At 39.3% G+C, this 17,524-nt stretch overlaps 2 protein-coding genes and 1 long non-coding RNA gene across 4 annotated transcripts in view; 1 reads left to right on the top strand and 2 right to left on the bottom strand.

The window, feature by feature from the left end:
- LOC108103787 (teneurin-a) overlaps positions 1-17,202 on the bottom strand; it is a 222,360-nt gene extending 205,158 nt beyond the window's left edge. The window contains exon 1 of one of the 2 annotated variants that reach the window (XM_017209417.2): positions 16,464-17,202. The gene's annotated coding sequence lies outside the window, so the exon portion shown is untranslated. The remainder of the gene's footprint in view (positions 1-16,463) is intronic. The other variant, XM_017209418.2, reaches the window with a different exon arrangement.
- Positions 7,983-9,303, bottom strand: LOC108103790. Its single transcript, XM_017209424.1, has 2 exons — positions 9,081-9,303; positions 7,983-9,019 (listed from the first exon to the last, which is right to left on the bottom strand). Exons 1-2 carry the CDS (start codon positions 9,192-9,194, stop codon positions 8,810-8,812), a joined length of 324 nt encoding a protein of 107 aa, XP_017064913.1. The 5' UTR covers positions 9,195-9,303; the 3' UTR covers positions 7,983-8,809.
- LOC108103794 lies at positions 9,429-10,025 on the top strand. The gene is made up of 4 exons (XR_001772248.2): positions 9,429-9,531; positions 9,590-9,662; positions 9,722-9,816; positions 9,881-10,025. It is a non-coding gene; the product is annotated as an uncharacterized LOC108103794 (long non-coding RNA).
- Positions 17,203-17,524: the final 322 nt, after the last annotated feature.

The raw sequence follows: 17,524 nt of genomic DNA, 5'->3' as shown, positions 1-17,524 counted from the left end.
CACACTACCTCCCTCCCTCCCTCCCTCCCTCCTCCCACACTTGCCATCTCTTTCTGCCATTAAGTGCAACTCAAGGACATCGATGACATTGCTACTCGCGCATTTTGGCCACTTAAGAGTGGGTGGTGGTAGAGTGGGTAACGTTTGGGTTTTCTAGTGAATGCCAAAGAGAGACAGCAACACCGAAGGTGAAATGCGGCTGGCTGGCTGGCTGGCTGGCTGACTCTGTGAGGGCAATAAATATCAAAGCATTTGTTTGCCGTCAAAGCCAACAGAGGCTGTGAAGATTCACGCCCACGTTCAAGCCGATGGCCACAAGTCCTCCCAACTGCCACGCCTCCTCATCCCACTATTGTAGAGAAAACGAAAGATACACTCAAAAAAAAAAAAAAAAAGAAATTTCGTATTCAGTTAGAGTTATGGAAAAATACAGTCATATTGAAGGGGGGAAAGAATATGAGGATAAAAACCAAGTTTCGCATTTTTGAAAAGAAAAAACCCTCATTAGGCTTAAATTGCAGATAAATTAAGATCAATCCAGATCAAATGCAATCAATTATTCCATATTTGTATCAGTATTGGCTAAGTTATGGGTAATATACTGATTTCTAGTGCTAACACTCAGCTTGAGGTTGGTTCACAGAGGCTCTGACTGAAATTGTAAGCTGGGTTAGCTAACCTTTCGTCAGCTATGAACATCCGTAGTAAGCTGTAGCCGTAGCAGACGAAGCTTTCAAATCATTGCTCCTTATATTATTTAAAAACAGTTTAACTTACATTGGAAAACGTGAAACGAAAATGAACTTCCTAAGACCACTCGTAAGGGCAATGTTAATAAACCGAAATAAAACAAACGTTTGCTTGGGAAACATCCAACGTTCTCTACGAAATAGATTCCCGAAGAGTCTTTGAATTTACCCCTCCCACATATAAATAGAAGTTACCGAATAAGAATTGTCGCAGGATCAGTTCGAGGAGGCCATCATCAAGGCGATCAAAGAAGAGAAAGCCACTTATATGGGTCACGGGGCTCGACCAGAAGGACAGGAGGCGATTAAGGAGATTGTTGAGAAGCATCGCAAGCAGCAGCAGGAAAAGGATGCTAAGCAGTCAACGTCCCTTCCAAAGCCAGAGCAGCATTAACAAAAATGATCTCTTCCCTTCTTCTAGTATGGAACCAAATTGAAATGACATTCTAAATCTTTTATTTCATAAGCTTCCTTCGCTGGGAAAGGTTCCCCCACTGCAACCTGCAATCCGTGTGGAGCTGCAGAAGAAGCCTTCAACTTGTGTTACTTTTTCGTTGCCTCCCAAAAAACAAGAAATCCAAACACAAGAACACAAAGGCGCTGGTTGAGACACTGGCCGCGAGTCTCAGCGCTTTCCAAAGTTTTTTATGTTGGCCAATTTTATATCTCAAATTTAGGTAATTATTCATTTCTTTCAGTGTAATAGCACACACACACACACACACACACACTCCCAAGTCAGTGGCCAAGTAGCAGTCATAGTAACAGCAACAGCAACAGCAACAGTCACAGTCACGTGCAGCGTAATTTGCACATTTAACATTTAAAAGCATTCCATGGAACACGAAGGCGTATACGCAATAAATTTTACGACCCGCCATTAGATACATGGCCTACCTTTAGGACTCCTCCCCGATATATACCATATATATAATGACCACGAGGGCAGAGGGGCTGGAGGGTTGGGTGTTCTAAAATTGGTAGAGCAGCAGCGAGTGGCAGGTCCCCCAGGTCCGCCAGGTTAATGATAAATTGACTTAATTACTGATGTGCCACCAGGCAAGTGAAATACAATTATGAATGATTTGCATGTGCGCTGCATTTTCTTTTCAAGGCAACAGGCTTTTCCCCCTGCTGAAAGCTAAAACCGATCAATATAATAATATAAGGTTATAGAATATAAAATATAAAGTTAACAAATGCGTGTCCCTAAATCTAGATTTCTTGTCTTCAAGTTGGTTGTGGTTATCAACTTGGTTTTATCAAGAAAGCTGTACTTCCCCGTAAACCTAGTAATTCCTAGAACTTGCCTTATTAAAAATCTATAAAAAATTATACCTTTTCCCCCCTCTAACAAAAGTAGCAATTTCAATAACCTCTCAACCGAATAATTCGTAATACCCGAAAGGTGCTTGTGCTGGCATCGCGGCGTATGCCTAATGTTGTTTGCTTTCTAACAAAAGCAGCCACCAAAGTTTTTCCTCAAACACGGAGTAAATATATATTTCCATTATTTGCCAACATTTCTGGACCATATCTCGCCAGGCTTTCATCAGGCATTTCGAGCACGTTTTCTGGAACGTAGCAGCGTATTTCTTGTTTTATGCTCGAGTGTATGAAAGAGAGTATAGAGTAGAGAGTGTGTGTGAAAGAGGGAGGGAGAGTGAAGCAAAACGCCAGCGACATATAATTGAATCCATATTCCTAATGAGTGCACGCCCCAGCGCGCACTTCCCCTCACCCTTCCTTCAAGGTCCTTTACAACACCCATGTGTAATGTTTGTACCTTTCTTGCTGGATGATTCCCTACCCAACTCCCCCCTCCAGGTTCCATCTCCACCATTGGATTGGTTCCTCATCGTAATCCCTATTCCTATACCTATCCCTATCCCTGGCTAGACGACAAGGAGCACGAGAACACGTGCCAAAATAGAAATCAACTTTGGCAACTTCCATTCGTTCCATTTTCTATTTTCCATTTTCCATTTTCCATTTCGTATGCAACATGCGATGTTGGAGAGGCAGTAACAACCTGCAGCAACATTTTTGAACAATTTAATTTATTTATTTTGTCACATTTTTGTTGTCGCAGTCAGCTGGCCTGACATGGGTCCTTCGTCCTTTGGCTGTCGTCCATCGTCTTTCGTCCTGCGTCCTGCGTCCATCTACCACCTACCCACTGTGGTTCTCCGTGTTTCCTCAGTTTCTGTTCCTGTCCCAGATCGAAACGCACTGATAGCCCCTGTCAGTCAGAGGCGAACGGATTTCGCCACCGGATGGCAGGCCGGTCGATAGCGCCAGCTAATCTGGTCCACCCCAAAAACCAAAGCCCCTCTCCACCCCCCTCTCTCACCCTCTCTCTCAACACAAATTGAAGAGCCACCCAGCACCTAGCATACATGCGAGTGGGAGTACTACGAGCAGCCGCCGGATGGGGCTGCTGGCCACACAGTGGATTCAATTAAGTTCACGAGTCTTGAGCAATTATTCCAGCTCAGAGTCTCGGACTTGGCCAAAAAAAAAGAAAGAAAGGGAACCAGACCAGTTTGAGATTAAAGTGCCTGCCTGATGGACAAAAGGAAATGTCATGTTGATATGGGAGATTTACTAATCTTGGAAATCTTTGAGCAGATGAAGAGGTTTTTTAGCTTTAAGTTGAGGAGATGAAAAACTGGGAACGAAAGGTAATAAAGTCATAGTCATAATCATCATCAGCGAAGGCAATCAGAAAGTAGTCCCTAAAACATTGCTCAAATTTTTTTAATATAAAACCTAACATTAACTTAATGAATTTTTCCCCAACTCCTAGAAATACAAATTAATTTCCATAGAAAGACATTTATTTTTAGATCTAAATTGGCTTAATTACCCAACTTTGTCATACAAACCAATTCGAATGTCAAACTAATTATGCCACTTACGATGATGACAATTAATCGAACAGAAATAGTTTTCCTTTTTATAAACTTAACCAAATTGTCAAATCAAACAACAACAAGACAAGCCTTTTGCTAGTTTCCTAATGATATTTTATAAATTTATAAATTTTCCATTGTTAAACTTAACCCAATTTTCCTTTTCAGTTTGCTTTGCCACCCTTTGGGAAATAACTCATCTCTCTGGGTGTTTCCTTCGTTAATTTTCTTTTCTTTCTTTCTATTTTTTTATTTTTTTAATGAAAAATGTAAAATTCTCAACATTCCTGGCGGCACACATTGCTTTGAAGGCGATTAATTTGTATATTCTGGGCTAAAAGGAAAATTCTTCCCCTACCTACATACATATATAATTTTCTCTCCCCTTTTTTTCCTTGCCGCCTCTGCTTAATTATGGTGAAAATATTTCACTAATTAGATCATTTAACATTTTCTATGCATTTTAATTTAAGCATTTCAGAGAGAGGGCGTTGGACGTTGGACGTTGGATGACGTTACCCTGTCGTCGGACAACCCTTTAACCCTTATCATATAAATCGCCAAATACCCCTTACCCCCTTCCCCTTTTGCATTGCCATTTTCCAACTGAACCTCTTCAAGCTCCATCCCGCCCCCCCCCCACCTCTTCCCTCTTCTTCCACTTTTCCCTGGGAAAACTGTCTGTGTGTTTGTGAGTGTGTTGGTCCTGTAATTTATTTATGGCCACATAATAAATCTGTGCATAAGACATTCCCTGACCAGCGGTCAAGGAGTAAAGAGAGATGAAGGAGGATTCGAAAGGAGGGAGGAGGAATGAGAAGGGGGGGTTTATATAAATGGGCAAATCGGGTGGCTATATCTCCTTAGCCTTGCCTGCCCCTTATGCTTGCTGTTTCCCTTTTAATGTTTTTTTCCTCCTTCCTCTCGCTATACTTTATTGCAGTGTCATTTGCGCAAACTGTTGTTAATAGCCTTGTGGCGACACCACGCCTCCTCTTTTCCTCTTTCCATGACATCCCCCCTTCCCCCCCACCACCTTACCAGTAGATCTGTTGTTATTGTTGTTCTGTGGATTTTGACCCATCCAAAGGGGACACACTTTCACTTGGGCTGCATTTACACTGTATTTTATGAGATTCAAGTGGCTAGTCGTAGATAGCTCTCATAGCTCTCCCTGAAATGCTCTAGATTAAATATACAGCCTTATAACCGCTTAGCAATCCTCTTTAACTACCAGCTAGTTAAAGTCTCCACTGGCTGTGTTAATTAAAATCACTCAAAAGGATTCATTTTTCTCTTTAATGTTTACTTATTATGTCTGCCCTGTGCGCCCCCCTTGGCTTTACTTATTAATTTTACTAGATTTTTTCAACTTTTAAAAGTTTTTACCTTTCAGTTTATTTCAATTTCACTGCCCTTGAAAAATATTTAAAAAATATAAAACAGCTATCAATAAAGGACTTACCCTTTGCCTTTACCTTAACCTTTTCCACCTTCTAATTCCACCCTTCTAATATATACTTCTATATTTTCATTTTCTTCTTTATTTATTTTTGCCCCATTGAGACGACTTCGGGGCACACTTGGCCCCTTAAATGGAATTTTCCCTGCGACTTTTCGGGCTGGCAGAAGTGTTGCCTCATTTGATTCGTAAACCAAAATCAATAATGAGCCGTAACTAATTCTGCTTAGTCAGTCGTAGGCGTCAATGGTAATGGGGGGAGGGGCAAAAAAGCTAAAGAAGAAGAAGGAGTAAAGGACAGGAGGACAAGGCTCAAGCCATATGTGCACAGCCTACCCACCCTCTACCTACCACTACACGTTGGTAGCCTTTTGTTAATGCCAATGAGATAATGATAATGATAATGATAATGACGATGCCAAAACCCCATCATCATCATCCCTATCATGCTCATTATCATTATCATTCCGGTTAACTGTGCTCTCCGATGGCAAGTCCCCGATGAGTTTTCAGGTCATTTCGTTTGGCTTTGAGGCTGGACTTTGGTCAGATTTCGGTGTCTGGGTGATTGAGTATGTATGTATGTATGTGTGTGTGTTGGTGTATGTGTGTTGGTGTTGGTGTATGTGTGTTGGTGTGTGTGTTTTGGGTCAAGTATCCTCCTCCTTCTCGCAGTGCACACATTTTGCGGCTAAGCTGACTTACAAAGGCCTAAACAGAGCTGCTTTGTGCTGACTTAAGGCGCTTTAAAGGCTCAGGATCAATATCATACACATACGCACACACACACACAGAGAGACACAAAGACACACACATACATATATACCCTCTCTCATCCATCTATCCATTGAATCAACAGGAAATAATCTCCTTAATGCAGTCGCATCAATATTTTTACTGCCCCAGGACTCTCTCGCCATATATATGTATATAAATTTCAATTAATCCTTAAAGTCTATGTGTGTGTGTGTGTTTGTGTGTGTGTGTGTGTGTGTGTGTGTGTGAGTGTGCGGGTGTTTGAGTGTGAGGGTGTGCTTGTGTGTGATTGGCACGCTTGAAAATACTTTGACAGGTCACCACAAAAATTAATTGATATGATTTTTTAATGAATTTTCTTTTAGGCAAAAGTTTTCACTCACCCCCCCTCCCCCACTCCCACTCATTTGTTACTTTTCCTTTTGTTTTTTTGTTTTAATTTTCTTGCATTTCCACAACCTTACTTTTCTCAGTTTTAGCTTTTTGTTTTTCATTTGATTTATGCAAGGCAGCTTAATGCCAGAACAGCCATCGGTTGGGATGGTTGACAACTGTAAAATTTTCACCAAGGCATTATGTTTTCCACTGCTCTTGGATTTTCAGCAAACATAAAAAGAGATGAGAGTAATGTTACACTCATTAAGTTATTACCAAACTTAATCTTTAAAGTCTAAAGCCTAAACTTAAACCGATTTGATATTATTCAAGTAATCTTCTTCTCTAAATTTCATAATATTTTAACATTTTTGTACACGGAAAAACCTAAAGTGTAAGCAAAAACCAATCACACTGCCACCACCATAACTAGAGTGTGTAATTATAATTCAAATTGAATTGATTTCCACTTGTTTTCCGGACCAAATCAAAATCCGTAAAGGGTGGTGAAAGAGGCAGAAAAATCGAGAGGGGGGGTTGAAAAAATACCAGCGGCGGCAGGGATTACGGATAAAGCGCTAAAGAGTGAACCGACGTTTTACGACTTCATTTGCCGCGTTACGTGATAGTGCAAATACACAAATAATCAGTTAAGTAAAGCCAACAAAAAACCAAAAACAACAAAAAAAGAAAACAGGAAAAACAATAAAATAAGGGGGGGAAAAGCCCAAAGCAACAGCGTAAAAATTCTCATTGCGTAAAAGTTGGAAATGTGGAAAGGTGGAAATGAAACGGCAAATGAAATGGCAAATGGTGAATGGCGAATGGCAAATCGGAAATGGGAAATGCAAAAGGGGCAGCGGATGTTGAGGCCGGTTAAAGGGAATTTAAGTTAAACATAAACGCAAACGGAAATAAGCAACAAAAACAGCGGCAAACATTTTTAGCGTTTTCTGGCACGCGATTTCCGTGGAAATTCCACACTAAACAACACACCAAGTGAGAGAGTAATTTTTTTCATTTCTTCTCAGTTTTTTTTTGCATTACGACGATGTCAGCGCGGGCGAAACGGCTGGCGGATTGATATGTTCTATTTGCGCTGAAATGTATGCTACAAATTTGTAATAAATTTGTAATAATTTTGCAAATATAAAAGTTAAAATGCCTTTTTTTTCACGTATTTTAATAAGCCATTTTTAATAGTAATATTTATTAACCCTTTCCCAAAAACCATTAGTTAACCGATTAAGGTACCAAAATACCCCGAAATACCTCGCAAATTATCAGGCAAATAAAACAGAAAACCAAAGCTCTTTTGCCAATATCAATATTAAACTGTAACGGGCACAGGGAACAGAGGTGTATATATAGCTGCATATATGCTGCTACATATATATGTAGATAAAGATATAGGATACATATATCTGTATGTAGAATCCATGTGTGCTGTCTGTCTGTCTAGCACACTGACACACTGAAGAGACATCAAAAGCGGAGCAACAGAAAATAAACAAAAATTCCGCCACAAAGCGAAACGAAGTGAGACAGCAAGCAGCAAAGGCAACAAAAGAAAGGCAACAACAAAAACAATAACAAAAAAAAGGGGGCGAAAACTAAAGCGAAAAAGGAAAGAAAAGAGCGGGGAAAAGGGATGACAACAACAAGGAGGAGGAGGATGTGCAAAGAGAAAATAGAAATGAAAATAAATAAACAAAAACTATAGTCTATTTATTTGGGCAGATGCTAGGAAAATATATATAATATATCCTTCACCAATAATCGGCCATCGATAGTTTGCAAGAGGTAATCAGTGAGAATATCTAACAAACTATATCTCCTAAATACTTTATAAAGTAAAATTCCAAAAATAAATCTACCAAATTGAACAGAAAACCTAAAATTAAACAGAAAATACAAACTGACAGAGAGAGAATCACATTATTAGCACTCTCGCACATCTTCATTTATGTACAAAACTTGAATAATTCAAGTGCAGAATTAAGTTTCATTTTGAATGTAAATAAACCAGGAACCATTATTGCCCCAATTCGAATAAACAATGGGGACGACTTTACATAGAATCCATAGTTGGAATCTTAAAGTGAAAACCTCCTTTCCATGTTTGCATAGACAATGAAAGCGATTACAGACAATTAACGCAAATTTGCAGCCAATTTATATGGCCAGCATATTGCATATATTGCTTTCCGTTTTAGAGAAATCTCACCAAGCTCTGGGCTCTGGCTCTGGCTCTGTTTATTTGGGTATTCAAAGGTATATTTGCTTTGGCTTTCAATTACAACTTGTCAATTAGGATACCTTTAATTAGAACTAATTGCACGAAACTATAACTCTTGATTCCGATTTAGGTTTGCTACTTGCCCATTTACTCCCCTTAAGATCCTACAAATTCGACATTTTATGCATTATCCTTGACAATGCAATATGCTACATACATTGTCCTTGGTTTATTCGTGCAAACGTACATGCAGTAAAAAAAGATAAACGAACGATTTGAGAAAACCATCTATCCAAAGGGCGAAGTATCCTTGTTAGCCAGTAATGCTTCCCGATACCCGAAGATAGCCCTCGACTTGGCCAAAACGGAGCCTGACAATCCCATTGATGGCATCCCGATAGGTGATGAGGACCGGTCCGCCGATTCGTCTCCCATTCACGGCCACACTTCCGTGGCGACTCTCGTTGACCAGAAACAAACCCTTCTCGCCACGGGTCAAGCTGGCATGAAACTTGTCCACAGACTGGGAGATTGGTTAGGAGTGGTTACTGATATAATTTTGATATGAAGTGAGATAAACCCACCTTATCCTGTAGACAGTAATCAAGAGTCTTGTCGTCCACATTGCTGCCAATGCGCCAGACTTGGTAGGTGTGCAACACCTGGGTGGGACGATTCTTGAAGGTAATGCTAGCCATCTCTCTAGCCTATCAAAACTACAACTTTAATCGGCTATACTGAAGCGACTTTGATTTTTCTCTCTGTTGGGATACAATTTCGAACTAAGTCGAAGCAGTCAAAAGTTTTGCTTTTCTCAACCAAAACTGCATGGCCTAAGTGATCTGATTGAGAATTCCAAATCACATCACCCTCGGATCTAGTGTCATCGAGCAAATGCTAATGTCAAAAGCATATAGCCTAGACCCAGCCGGAAAACATTCAGTCTGGTAAAACAGCTTGACTGCAGCAGAACACCCTTTCGGAATTCAAATTAAGTAAAGTTATAAATTCAAAATTTAAAGTGAAACAACAGAGGTAACCTTTGTAGGTAAAGTCAAGTGAAGAATATGTGAAAATTTCGTTTGCTTTCTAGACTCTTCAACATGCGGTTTCGTTCGGGAACACAACAGAACCTCGTACCTCGAGAGTCTTAGATGGGATGTAATGTAAGCCGAGAGGTTTGAAAGTGAAAGTGATCGGAAAGTAATTTAGTTCTTCCTTCTAGACATCATCCACTAATACACTCTTGCCATTGCCAATCGATGGCTAATGGCTGATGGCAATGGCAATGACGATGGCAATCGATGTGCGGCTTGATAAGTAGGTTTTCCCCCATTCTCCTCCCATCATTATACCATAAACTTATTCGAAATCTAAATCGCAGCAAAGGGATAAACACTATACGTGGGAAGCACTGATGGTACCCGTCCCGCCGGACGCGAAGTTTGCATTGGTCGCTGTATAAAAGAAACGACTGTCTACATGCTTATATTGTCAACACAAAAATAAAAATCACTGATCAATCGAAATATCGGAAGGACTTTCATTTCATGTGGCAGCACAACAACCCATCAAATTAGCTGACATTCCAAATGAAGCACACAAATCGATAATTCTAGTGTTATAGCTATCGATAAATTACCCTACGAGTGCATTGGCTTCGATAATGCCAGTAGTACAGTTGTGCTTGGCACACTTAGGCAACATCATGTCAGTCATTGAATGCTTTGGGAAATCTTTTTGAGAGCCACTGGCTGGCTGGCTGGCTGGCTGTCAATATCGCTGGCTTGGGTTACAGCTCTCCGGGCGCGCACAGATCCAGATTTCCCCTCCCCCTTTCACCTTTCTGAAAATTCTATTGCTGCACACATGACAAAGGAAATTTTGGGGATTTCTTTTTTTGTTTTGTTTTTATCTACTGCTGCTGCCACTGCTGCTCCTGCTACTCCTGTTTTGTTGGCCAAATGTTGGCGGCGGGGTGTAACTGCCTTGATATCCCTAAAACTGCTTCTGACTGAAAACTCCGCCAACTGTCTGGCTGATGCTTTTCGCACCGTTTCCACCCATCCCTCCCCCCTTTCCCTACTTTCTTTTCTTGTTTCTTTTTTTTTTTTTGCCCGTCACGACCGTAACGTAAAAGCGGCGCGTGCTCGACTGCAACACACTCACACTCACACTCGCCTTTCACTGTGAAACAGGGATGGCTTTTCCCTTTTCCTTTTTTTTTCCGTTTGCTTTCTCCGCTTCGTAAAATTTTCTGGGTATATGTACATTTACCGTTATTTCCATTCGCATTCAGTTGAGAAAGGTATTAAGCCGGAAAAACACGTTGCACATCGATGTATACATACGTATGTATCTGTGTGATCGCTTGCCGTTTGTCGTACACTGAGAGAAATGTAAGAGATCAACTCTGTTATGGATTTTCTTTAGAAATTAAAGTTTAGATTGTGACTCAACCCCTTACTTATGATAATATGATTGATAAGGCAAAGATATATCTTTTAGTACTTTGCCGGGGATTTCTTAAGCCAAGGAAGGGCATCTTTGGCGGGGTAACCCATAGGTAATCTTCTATAACCTTTTTCTAGATATATTCCTAAACCAAATATATATTTATCTTAACCAGAAAATCTACAATAAAAACTGTTTAAAAATCATCAAACTGATATGCAAAATGTAAATAAAAATAATAACAAAATTTAAGAATATTTTCTAAAAACTTTCTTAACATTTCTTTCCGTGTACGTGTGTGTATGTGTGTGTGTGTGTGTGTGTGTGTGTGCTTGTATGAGTGGATAATATTCCTTGGTGGCCAGCGAGGCGATGGCACGTGTATTTACGTGAAGTCAACGTAGCCATACCTGAGAGATTCGCCAGGGCAGTCATTTCTCCTTTCTCCTTTCTCCATTCCATTGGAGAAAGCAGCAGGACAAGAGCAGGGGAATTCCCAAAGGAGAAAGAATTTAGAGGAGAGAAAGGCCATGGACATGGACATAGACAGGTTGCCTCAAATGTTGGCCAAAATCAAATGAAATTAGCGTCGCAGTTGCTTCCAAGATGATTCCAAGATTGTCGGCAACAGATATTATATGAAGATATATATATATATATAGAGAGAGAGATATATATATACTAGATACTAAACGAAGACGAGCAGGGGCAGTGGGCAAGTTAATTAAAAGTGAAGTCAGCACTGAAATTAGTTAATTAATATTAAATTCAATTTGAGGCGTCGGGCCTGGTAGAAATTGAGTTATCAAACGAGCGCCTCGGGTCTTCCGTTTCGCGACGAACGTGACACCATTAAAATGAGGCAACCGAAAGCGGAATGCCCAAATGTCCTGTTGTCCACTGTAAAATGAGGAACGTGTTCGCCCCCCGTCTCTTCTTTCTCTCATCATGAATCATCTCATTTTGGATGAAGAAGTTAAAGTTGAAATATAACAAAAAAAGAAGAAAAGCAAGTCAAAAGTCTCATGATCACAGATTAAAACATAAAACTCATTGCCGTAATCTAAATAATATCGTCATCTAAAGTTAGTGAAGGGTAAGAGATTACAAAAACTTAACTAATCAAGCTAAACCCTTTTACCTGTTATTCAATTTGAAATCCTTTAACCATTTAGCATCTCAACTATGATATGGTTGGTCTCTATCCAAGAGAGTTAAGCCTTTGATTGAAAACAATTAACAATTAACATTCATTTAGCTGCAAGGTTTTCAGTTTTCCCCATGTACAATGTGCCATACATCTCACCGCAATTTGTCAGAAATTCAAATTCGCATTACGGATTTTATCTGCAATTAACCAATGAACCGAAACGGATAACTAGCATCTCGAAACCATCAATTAGTATCCGCCCACTTGTGGTCTGTTGATCCCGTCCATTAGCCCATTGCCTATAACCCATAACCCATAACCCATTACCCATTACCCCATAACCCATGCCCAATCCGTTCAATCCGTTCTCTTGCTTCTTCACCAGAAATGTCCACACATACATACATATGCATGCTCACATTCATATCGATATATGTACATCATTTGGCATTCCATGGCCATAAAATCAGCAGGCGGTCGGTCGACTCCTTACCTAATCCCATTTTACCCTTCAAGCCCTGTATGTAAATTTTAAGCGAATCGAAATTGAGCATCGATTACAAGGTTAATTGCAGTCGATGGCTTAATTTCCATTACTCACAACAAACTGGGTAAGAAACACAAAAAGAAAGTGATGCGTTTTCTTAGGGAATGCATTTTCCTTGTACAAGAAGAAAACTCCAATAGACGATCAAGACATCCATTTCCATTAGAGAAATCCTTATGCTAAATGCTGGACATTCCAATGCCTGGATTCTCAATTTCATTCATCACCTCGAGCTTGGAGCTTGGAATGTTCCAAGTAGTTCCCCAACCAAGCCCCTAACCAAAGCCCCTAACCAAGCGAAACTAGCTAAAAAGTAGCACCCCAAAGCTATGAGAAACATTCGCCGGCTATTTGCAACATCGACGGCAGCAACTTCTGGCATGTAAAGATGTAAAAAGGCAGCAACAGCAACATCAAATGTTGCAACATTCAGCTGGGCCAGAACTCTTACATTTGCAGATAAAGCACCAAAGAGGAAAGATGTTTGAATGTCTCATTATAGAAGTTTCTCAATATATTTTTTAACTTTAAAGAAATCTTTTTAAAAATTATTTTCTTGAAATGAAAAAAAGTTGAAAAAACATGCTTCATTAATCTAAAGAAAAGTTCAACTTTTTCCTAGGTACATACATGTCAAAAACAGAGTAAAACGAATTAAATTTAATTAGAAAAAATATTAGAAAAGACAAAGAGAGCAGTCAAAAGTCACTATAAAACTAAAGCCAAAAACTGCAATTAAAATATCAAAGAAATCTGCAAAAAGAAGCAAAATTTTAAATGACACAAAAAGTTAATTCAAAAAGTCGCTAAAATTTCTGCATTAAGTTTACAACAACAAAAACCAAAGGCAAGACAAAATATTTTTGGTAATTGGTTGAAAATGAAAATTAGCAAACCAATCGACGACTTTATAAGCAATTTATTTGATAACAAAAAGCCAACTACAAGTAACATGAAAAACCGCATAAAAAGCATTTAAAATTTTGCAACAATCGGAAAGTAAAAACCCCAAAAAAAAAAAGAAACAAAGATAAAAATGCATAAATACTTTTATGGATTAAATGCAAATGTTGAAAAAAAATATCAGCAGCTAGAGCTGGCTGGCAAATGCAAATGTGACTTAAATTTCATTGCATCCTTAATTTTTGTCCCTATAATGGGAAATTAAACATTTTCCTAGTAAAATAAATCGTTAGATAGGAGAAGAAGAAAATGCATATAATTGATGGCCACAAAAAAACACGAAAAAAATTAACAAAAATCAAACTAAAATCTGAGAAAAAACTGAAATATCAGAAATCAGAAAGCCAAAAAAAACCAACATCAAAATTTCAACTAATTCGAAAGAGAAAGAGAATATCCTAATAAAAGAAAAAAGTTTTGAAGAAAAGCTGGTCATCTACTTTAGTGAAACCCTAAAATGCAAAATTACAAAAAAATAATGCAAAATTATAAATAAATAAACAAAATGAGCTTCGGAGGGGGAAAAGCAGGAAGCACTGGCATTGTCTTTTGTCTTCCATTGCCAACCTTTTTGTCAAGCATTTTACTAAGGAACTTGATATGGCTCTGTCAAAGGGAAGCCAAGAAGCCAAAATCCCCTCCAGAAATTGCTTCCCTGCTGCTCTCACATTGGACTTGTCAATACATTGAGAGCTTCAGTTTTTGGTCGTGAGTTGGTTGAGTTGGTCTCCTCAGTAGTGACCTCACGATAGTTGGCCGGTTATAAATATTTAATTTTCATTTTGCTGCCTCTTTAAACGTAGAGTAAGGGAAACCCATTCAACCCACTCACTCACCCAACTGGCAATCTCTTTATTTCCCAGGCTAATTGAGGGATTACGGAAGAAGGCGAGAGGTAAATATGAAATTTGAATCTCAATTGCAATTGCAATTGCAGTTGCAGCTGCTGCTGCTTCAGCAAATTCCACACACAAACGAGATCAGGACTTATTTCAATTTCAAATTAGTTTTCCTTCAACTTGCGAAAGTGTTTTGCCTGCCATTTTGGTTTTTGGCCGCAATATTGATTTAAATATATATATAAATCTGTATATATATATCTGTATATCTGCATATATATATATATTTATATAGAATTTTCCTAGGCATGTTTATGCACATATTTTTGTTTTGTTTTAATTACTGCTGGGAAATTCGGTAGCCTTTTTGCTGGGATAATGTGGAAACAAGGCTTGTTTGCTTTAATTATAAATAATATTTAATCTAGATATTTCATTCGAATGACTGACCACCCCGACGGTTCGGACTGGGCGCAAAATGGATGTAAGACCGACCTGCACCGCCCCACTCCGCCTGCCTTATTATTATTATTACTAGTGTTTATTATTATTATTGCTATTTTTGTGCTGCTGATGCTGCTGCTGCTGCGGCTTAAGTGCATAAATAAACAGATTTTAATTTAATTATTATGAAATTCATTTGCCCCCCAGGCCGGGTTTCCATTATTAACGGCATTCGATTCGCCTGAATCCCCATCAACCAATGACCATGATGATGAATCTGATGGCCAACAGAGGGAGAAACAGAGAGAGAGAGATAGGAGTCGTCCATAAATCTGGCGTTGTGTAAAATGCAAAATATTACCGGCCAAAAACTAGCACACACATACACACACACACACACACACACATGGTCTTCTGACCTTATTAGCTGCAGTTGACCAAATCGAATTAGACCCCTGGGTGAAAGCGTTTGGCAAACAAATTTTCGATTCGTTTACGCCGTACATTGAAAATTGTCCGAATGGCTTGATCCCGGTTAATGCATCCCCGGGGGGTTTTAATAGAGTCTGAGGGGGGAAGGGGGGTAGAAAATAACGCGTGGGTTGCGCCTAACATACTCGTAAATATGGAGATCATAACAAAATGTGTTGGTAGTCGTCTACCAATATTTCGATAATGATTGCTTGTTATTAGAAAAACACATGTTAAATATGCTGTTAGTGAACTTAATATTTGCAAATAACTGCTGTTATCGAAATAATCGATAGTTCGATAATGAAAATATATCAACATTTTAAGGATTAGGAACGGCAATCGGTGTAGTCCTTACATATTCTTTTTTTTAAGCTAAGAAAACTGTTTCCTAAATGTTAGAAATCACTGCTCTAAGAATAAGAAACAAAAATAACCTATCGATAACTCATTTCTGATAATCGATTTCAAGGAAAATGTTCAAAAACTTATAATAAACCAAATTCACAGAAACATTGCTCTATTTTAGCCAATTACTCAATACCTTTCGATAGACAACAATCGATAGCTATTAATCGTTTAAAAATTACGACACCTTCAAACTTTCAACTCAAATAGATAAAATATTGTATTTAAGCCACAATGATGCCCCTTTAGGCCTCTTTCAATGACCAACAGCCATTGTTAATTGCCCAATAACCAAGAATCGATAACTCTCTCTCAACCACACTCAACTCATCGAACATGCTTTATCTCAGTAATTGGCCACACACAAAACCCCAATGAACTCGACGATTTTAATGAAAATGTAAAAGCTATTGAATTTCCCCATTAGCCTAACAAATCACAATCACACTGACTAATGATGCAGATATATTTTTTGGTTCTATGTTAAAACCACATTACTACCCATGTACTTAAGCACTCATCTATCCCCCTTTTGCCCGCAGGCGCTAAATGTCTGACTTTCCCCCAGCCCCCTTTCTCGAATTACAATTTAAATAACCCAAAAAAGAAGTCATAAACCGTAACTGATCTTGACCCTTAAGGGGCAGAAATTTGAGATCGTTTTTCCCAATTTTTTGGTAGCTTTTCTTACCTGGCCGAAACGAACGACTCGTGAGTGTGTGTTTTGCTTTGATTTTGGCTTGCGGCGAGTGGGTTCTTCTTCTTTTTGTTTTTACTTCTCGTTTTTCTCGTATTATTTGTAATATTATTTACCGGCCATTGCCGTTCAATTTGTTTGCCATTCATCAATGGTGTAACCGAAAACCGACATCGCAAACACACACACGCACACAGCGACTCTTACACTCTACAGCACCACACACACACACTCTTTTCACTTTGGGTCTTTTATTTTTTTTTTGCCTTGGTTATTTGTTGATTTTCATTCTTCTCTTCTTTTCTCTTTATTTTTTCTTTCTTACAAATCGAACCCAAAACAAACAACAAAAATAGCAAAAAAAATTGGACAAGTAGCGCAATGGATTGGTTACAATTTGGTTAACCGGTGGGCTCAGAAGAAAAACCCAAAAAAAAAACAACAACAATAACAGAACGAAACGCGCGAAAAAGACGACTCACAACAAACAGGAGGAGGACACGGAAACACGGCGATAGCGATAGCGGCAACGACAACGACGAGGACGACGACGACGGATGATGATGACGGTTGCTACTACTACTACACCATTCTCTAAAGTTACGCTACGGGATTTCACTTCTTTGGGTCAAATAACACGTATACGCACCGTCGAACCGTTCGAAAATAAATACGCATACGCACCGTTGGACCTCTGCTCGACAACTGGCAACCGCCGACGATGCGAGACCCTGCAAATACCGACGTTAACTGCACTCGCCGATATTTTTTGGCCAAGCGAATGAATTCACACACACACACGCAAACACACACACATTTCCTCCCCGTTCCGAGCTTGTATATCCACGACCCACGACAACGCACGAAGTTCGCCTTTTTAGTTCGGTTCGTACTTTAGTCTTTAGAGGCACGATGCTAGGTCGGGCTTTTTGTGAACATCGTTGTATCTCTGCGCATGTCACTTGGGCAAAAGACGACAACAACGACGACAACGACGACGACTCATCATCATCTAGGGCCAACTGACTCAGGCTAAGCCACAAAATTGGCGCGCA

Source organism: Drosophila eugracilis, unplaced genomic scaffold (assembly GCF_018153835.1).
Source record: "Drosophila eugracilis isolate 14026-0451.02 unplaced genomic scaffold, ASM1815383v1 contig_408, whole genome shotgun sequence".
In the NCBI taxonomy this organism is placed as follows: Eukaryota; Metazoa; Arthropoda; class Insecta; order Diptera; family Drosophilidae; genus Drosophila; species Drosophila eugracilis.
Note: the sequence above shows the minus strand (reverse complement) of the source record. Positions and strands in the feature narration are given on the sequence as shown.